This window comes from Pinus tabuliformis, chromosome 7 (assembly GCF_031772625.1).
Source record: "Pinus tabuliformis cultivar Carrire ecotype Pingquan chromosome 7, CPIR1, whole genome shotgun sequence".
Lineage (NCBI taxonomy): Eukaryota > Viridiplantae > Streptophyta > Pinopsida > Pinales > Pinaceae > Pinus > Pinus tabuliformis.
In genome coordinates, this window is record NC_142293.1 from 1082378632 (window position 1) to 1082385404 (window position 6773).

Genomic DNA, 6773 nt, shown 5'->3' on the forward strand with positions numbered 1-6773 from the left:
ATCCATAGCCAAATTGTGCTCCACACATTTGTCCTTGTCTTGTTTGAGGTTCAACTTGTATTGCACTTCCATGTTATTCGTGTCATGATTATCCTTACATCACAACTCAACAATGACAAAGGTGAATGACCATTATTTACCCACAAACATCACTTAATTTATTAGTAAAGCAATATAAACTTTCATCTTTGAGATTCAACTTGTATTACACTGACATGTCATATGTGTCATGTTTGAGCTTCATCTTCTATTGCACTCATATGTCATATGTGTCATGCTTACATTTGCATCACAAATCAATGATAATAAATGTGTATGATCATTATTAACTCAAGCATGGCTTAACTTATTAGTAGAATAATATACCCCATCAATGGTAGTTGTCTTTTTCCTTTTGATATCTTTCACATAAATTAGGGCTTGGCATATTTTCAAACTTCAACCATTTTAATTTTGTTTTCATAGAATCATGAATATTAAGATATTGAAATTGCATAATCTAAATATCTTGTAGTTTTCTTTATTTTTAATGTTTATGTTTTGAATAGCTATTTTATTTGTAACCAACCCTTTTTCTTTTCTAGAATTCAACCAAATAAAAAATCACAATTTCTATTAATTTCAAACTTCTCTAGTTTTAATTAGAAAAAATCTTCCTAAAATCATTTTACTATACAGAAAATTTTTGAAAGATACAAAAAAAATTAAATGATGAGAACAAATTTAATTGGAAAAAATCTTCACAAAAATCTGATTTTAGTATGCAGAAATTTTTATTTCGTCTTGAACGATGAAAGAAATAATCTAATATTTCTTCATCTAAAAATAAAAAATAAAAAAATTCTCTTTGCTGCAGAATTAGCATCATCCTAGATCCATGGATTTCTCAAAGCAGGGTGGTTGTTGGAAAAGATGCAAACGTGTGCTAATTAGGACAGAATTTGTTACCTATTAAATCCGGAAACGTCCACGTGGCAGTGCCAACACATCAATGGATGACTTCATTGAAATTGAAATAGGTAGAACAAACCAACATTCAGGAGGCTGCCACTCAAACCAAATTCATAAAATAACCGCAACGAGTCAAAACACAGAGACCCATTACAGCCCGGCGACGCAATAATTTTACGTAAGGGCGCGAGAGGCGGGGAGTTTGTATGTAATAGTTGAACAATATCCCGAGAATCAAAACCTTGTGAATGGCGTTAATGCCTATGAAGTGGAAGGCCATGACTAACAATTTGACAAAATGACATCCCTCGACTCAGGTTTGTCAACAGTGGAGGCTGGCGTTGTCTAACCACTAGACCAACCGCGGCCTCATTTCTTAGTTTTTTCTATGTCCAACCTCCCTCTCTTGTTGTCATCAAATAATAATTTTCAAATCATCCCACCACGTCTTGGCACGTAATTTAACAACCAAACAAATCAACAGTGATAACAACACCAACCAACTGCTCAACCGACTGCCGACTCTGCCTCGCCCATGTTTTGCTGCTGAGGTTGGCATTGGGCGCCTCTGCCTATTAAGCCTTCGCTGCCCACTGTCCCCCAATCTATTTCCAGCCTTGCTGTTACGAATTTTACCAAAATAAAATGATACTTAGCAGGGTGTGTGTGTAATTTAATGGAGATTGTACTCTCACAGGTACATATGCCAGCCAGATTGTACCTCTTATAGGTACTACCTCTGCCTCTCATACTGTAGTCTGCCTCTCATACTGAGCTGGGTGTGTATGTAGTTTAGGTCTTAGTTTAAGTTTATGTTTTTGAGGAATTTTCACATATGTTTTAGTTTAATTTGTCTGGAATCTTGGAAAAATTTATTAGAATCACAAGTTTGAGAGATTTTTCAGGATGTTGAATCATTACGTTATAAAAATTTTATACTCTAAATACTTTTAGGATTTTTCAAGATACTGAATCAATATATGTCATAAACACTCATTTCAAATAACAAAAAATAAATAAAGATTCACCTTAATTTTTTTTTTGCGAAATTCTGGCCAAAAACTGCTCAAAACATAACATGTTTTTAACCACAAAATTGCAAAATAAAGAAAAACTCCAAAACTTAACAGGTTTAGAAAACTCTGTAGTTTACTGAAATTTGTATTCTTAACAGTATTCTTATAATTTCCCTCCTCTAAGTATTGGACTGATGTGGTTCTCCTCGTTTTCTGGATCGATAGATTTCGATCTCCCAGATTGCACGAAAACATGGCAGACTTTCCCCCCAACTTAGACGACGGTGAGCTCTGGTTGCCTTCCGACGTTCTCTGCGACGACGTTGACGACGATTTCTTGACCTCAGAGAAAGTCGCCCGTCTCATGCTGGACGATGGCCAGGTAATTCCCCTCTAGTGATCGCCGGATTTTCAAGAAAAACTTCGCAGATGTTTCTTCACGGTCGTGGAAATTCAAGAGAATTTTCTTGTCATATTTATGGAGGGCAATCGTTGACGTTGAATTTACGGCCTCAAATATTCACACTGGATCTTTCCTTCCCAAATGCATCCCTGCAACATTAATCTCAAGCCCATAGAACTAACTCGTGAGCTGATTGCTCTGTTTTCGGCTTCTCCGATTCACTTTCTATTTTTTCTATTTTCACAGGTATCTGCAATGTCCAAGTCGCCCAAGTCGACACTGCCTTCCGACAGCCAGGGTTCGAGTTCTGGCGGCTCCTCGCCCCCCGCCACTCCCACAGAAAGCCACACAAACGCCGCCTGGGATTTGCTCGACGCTGCGGTGACGAAACTGAAGGCGGATGAGGTCAACTGGAAGCCTCCTCCCAATTTGCTACATCGTCATCAGCAGCAGAAGGACATGGATTACGGCTATTCAAGGCATACTTCCACGTGGGTCTGTGGAAATGATGAGGGAAATAACTTACAGTCCTTGCACAGAATCTGGAATTCAATTGATGCCGCTGACACCCCCAACGGTCCTCAGCAGGTATAGATAGGTCCTAAATCCTATTCAATCTTAAAACATATAATAGGACCATTCTTTTCTGGCTTGTGCTTTACACAATTGTGTTTTAACTTGGAAGCTTTCTTTTTATTTCATTTCCTTTTTCTTAATTCGCTGCGATCTTTTATGAGTATTATTAATCTTGCTCATTACGCGCCAGTGGATTACAATTTAGCTTATAGGGGTCTTGCATATCACTTTGCCTCCCTGCCATTGAAGTTTCTAACAAAGCCACCCAGGTGAAGGGAAGCATTAGCCCACCCGTCTTTGCCTCCCTGCCATTGAAGTTTCTAACAAAGCCACCCAGGTGAAGGGAAGCATTAGCCCACCCGTCTTTGCAGACCTTGAAACACAGAGAACAAGCCCTCCCCTTCCTAACTTCATGTATCACTGTCCAGGTATATCAAAATACATTTAAAAACACTTAGTTCTTCAATATCCTTTCATGGTATCAGTAATATTAGTAAAATTGGGTCTGTTCCCGTTGGGATGCAATATCGATTTTAAATTTTTTGCTTCTTTGGCACCGTGTACCCTTTTCTGTTTATTGATTGGGACCATTAGTCCACCTTTGCATGCCCTGAAACACAAAGAACAGGCCAGGCCCTACACTTACAACATGTATCACGATTCAGGGTCCAGGTAGATAAAAATACATTAGGAAAACACTTCTGTGACATCCTTTGACGAATAAAATTTGCTTTGTTTCATTGCTATGCAATATTGATTTTATGCTCTTTTTAATCAATTTGGCCACCATGTAAGCCGTGCTTTCTGTAGATTGATTGGGAACAATAGTCCACCTTTTGCAAGACCTGAAACACATAGAGCAAGCCCTACGCTTACTAACCATTTGCATCAATCTAGGTTAATATGGAAAGAAAAGAAGAAGCTTAGATCTACAATAGCCTTTCATGATATCAGTAAAATTTGCTCTGTTTTCATCGGGATGCAATATCGATTTTATGTTTTTTTCATTTGGGCACCGTGTAAGCCTTGTTTTCTGTCTATTGCGACCATTAATCCCAACTTTGAATGCGCTGAAACAAGGCGAACAAGCCTTACTCTTCCTAACAATATATGTCACAGTCCATGTAAATAAAAATACATTATGAAATCTTAGTTTTGCAACATCTTTTCATGGTATCAGTAAAATTTTCTCTGTTATCACTGGGATGCAAAATTATGTATTTTCAGTTTGGGCAGCCCGCAAGCTTTGTTCTTTGTCTATTGATTGGGACTTGTTGTGATCTATACTCAAATATCACCATGGTTTGCTAGGATTTATTTATTTATTTATTTTTCAAATGAAATATTGCTTACAGAAACTGACAGTTGTCCCTGTGGCTACACTCTAGTTCTATGAAACAGAGATCTGTAGAAATGTAGCCAAGGCTGATAACTAACTCTACCAGGGAATGGTTTCAGGATTTATTGTTTTACCATGCAACTTCATCTATATCCTTGGAATTTTCAGTATATAAGCTCATTTTCTCTTTGTACATGGGATTGAATTTGTGTTGCTTGGATTTCTAACATCAGAATGCATTTTCCTTGGCCATTGGGATTTATATCTAATATGCATGCTTCAATTTTGGAAAGCTGCCCTGCTTTTATATTTTCCATTGCGATATATTGTTCTGGCTTATGGTTTCTCTGAATCTTATCGCCAATTTTCGCTGTAATTCAGATATCATTTTGGGTACTGTTTTCTTGATGATGTAACATGCCTTGGACGCTGCGCCTTCTTGTGCACCAAACCATTGGTGCATAGCATTAGGGCTTATCAATGTTCTGTGTCAATTGATAAACACTGTTCCGGAACTGGTTGCGTCCTTTTTCATAGAGAAGTGGATTTCTGTTGTGTTATTCTCACCAAATGCAGCATTTTGTGGATATTTCTTCACATGTTTATTGTTGTTGTGTTTTATTCAGTCTATGCGGCACAAGCCCTGCCCTGTACTATCTGGATGGTGGCAACAAACAAGATCCACTCAGGGTCGCTCCATAAGGATTCCTGACCATGCTTATCAACCCTTGGTCCCTGCCAAGGGGGGTGCCAAGGTGGGTGGATCGGGCATGCAAGCAATTTTTCTTGATCCTAATGGATCGGGCCGGGAATCCGGAGGCACAGGGGTTTTTCTACCTCGCAGGATTGGGAATAGCAACAGCGTTGAATCAAAGAAAAAGAAGAAGTCTGGTGGGTTGTTTCTCTCGAACCATTGCATAGCATGGGCAATTTGTGTTCAACTGTGTTAGCTTGGTAGAATATATAGCATCTGATCATGATCACTTGGCTGCAGGTTGCTCAACGGTTCTCCTTCCTTATCGAGTTGTGCAGGCATTGAACCTTAATATTGAATATCTGAATTCACGACCAACTGTACGAGGTAAGATCTCTTCACTATAGGCCTTTGATTTGCTTAGTTTTGTATTTAGATTCAGGTTTGTTCCCTTGACTGTTGAGGTGGAGCAACTAATATTCATATTGCAGTTAATGAGGTGTTTTCGGTTAAGACTTTAGCTGAGTGCTGCATCCTGTGTAGCTGAAGTTCCTATTTAGGGTAGCGAGGAGTGCTTGCTGATTTTCTTCCTTGTGATTGTTATCTGTAACCAGTCAATTACCTATTTTTCTAGTTGGTTTTGGTACCAAGAGTATAGGTTTTGGTACCCAGAGTATATCTAACAGCCTGCAAGTTAGATATATAAGTTATATTAATAACTTACGACTTAGCAAGAACTAAGATATTTCCTACACTCAGAGCCTTACCACAACAAGTCAAACATGTCCTTAGAATTGAAACAGGGTGGATGGAGAGCAAACCCTGCGCCTAAACACTCGAGATACTAAACAGGCCCCTTTTCCTAACGATTTTGCTTCCTGCAATGACTCTTTGTCAGGAGCAACAGTTCCTTCTTGACTTCCCTGTTTGTACGTTTACTTGAGTTCATAACTGTAGGCCCACACTCTGCATTTGGATTAAATGGGCCGAATAGCACGATCTAGTCCTTTTTTAGGTTTCTTTCTTGTTCTTGTTCTCTGCATTTTGACTTGAGGCCATAGTCATATGCAGCATTTGAATCAATTCGGTGTAATGTTGCAGAGAAGTGAGGTTTAGTCCATTGTTGTCTTTCTTTCTTGTGCTTGTTTTCTGTTCTCTGGTGGACATGTAAACTCCTCTCCTGTATTTGGATCTACTTCTTGATCTTGATTCTCACTTAATGTTTTTGGTTTGAGTACTTGGTTGAGGTTTGAGCTTGTGCTGCATTTTGGACCGAGTTAAATCCTGTTTGTTATTGCAGACTTATATGTTTGGAAGAATGGCGCCAACCATGGCAGGAAGCAGACTAATGATAACAAGTCTTTTACTAGGGACAACCTATCTGGCCAACAGAAAAAGACCTTCCATTCAGAGGATTCAATCATTCAGGAGCCTTCCCCTGAAATTGGTTTGCCCCAGGACTGGACATATTAACTCTACCTTCTAATTTCAACTCCATACTGTCGAAGACATCAAGCTGCTTTCCAATTTAGGCATACTTGGGATATGCCTTACATCAATCAGAGATGTTTGTAGATAACAATAAGTCTAAGATGATGATTAAAGGTATGCAAAACAAATCACTATAGATAGGTTGAATGGCTGTAAGCACAAGCAGCGTACAAATCTCCACTGTCTCTTTAATAATTGTAGTACCACTGTACAATGAGTAAATGGGAGGCATGTCAAATGGGAGACGCTTTGAATTTGTTTCAGAAATCCAATAATGCTTATACTTGTGGCCTCTGTCCGTGA

The 6773-nt window shown here is 38.7% G+C and overlaps 1 protein-coding gene across 1 annotated transcript; it reads left to right on the forward strand.

Annotated features, from left to right (window-relative positions):
* The first annotated feature begins 1470 nt into the window (after positions 1 to 1470).
* LOC149251335 (uncharacterized) lies at positions 1471 to 6525 on the forward strand. Its single transcript, XM_089456517.1, has 6 exons — positions 1471 to 1681; positions 2193 to 2349; positions 2617 to 2958; positions 4912 to 5176; positions 5280 to 5366; positions 6280 to 6525. Exons 2-6 carry the CDS (start codon positions 2221 to 2223, stop codon positions 6450 to 6452), a joined length of 996 nt encoding a protein of 331 aa, XP_089312643.1. The 5' UTR covers positions 1471 to 1681; positions 2193 to 2220; the 3' UTR covers positions 6453 to 6525.
* The last annotated feature ends 248 nt before the right edge of the window (positions 6526 to 6773 follow it).

Excerpts from the sequence above, each read along its gene's own strand:
- LOC149251335 (XM_089456517.1), top strand. The coding sequence starts at position 2,221 with ATGGCAGACTTTCCCCCCAACTTAGACGACGGTGAGCTCTGGTTGCCT. Across the intron at positions 5,177-5,279 it reads AAAGAAAAAGAAGAAGTCTG|GTTGCTCAACGGTTCTCCTT; the intron begins GTGGGTTGTTTC and ends ACTTGGCTGCAG. Across the intron at positions 5,367-6,279 it reads TTCACGACCAACTGTACGAG|ACTTATATGTTTGGAAGAAT; the intron begins GTAAGATCTCTT and ends TTGTTATTGCAG.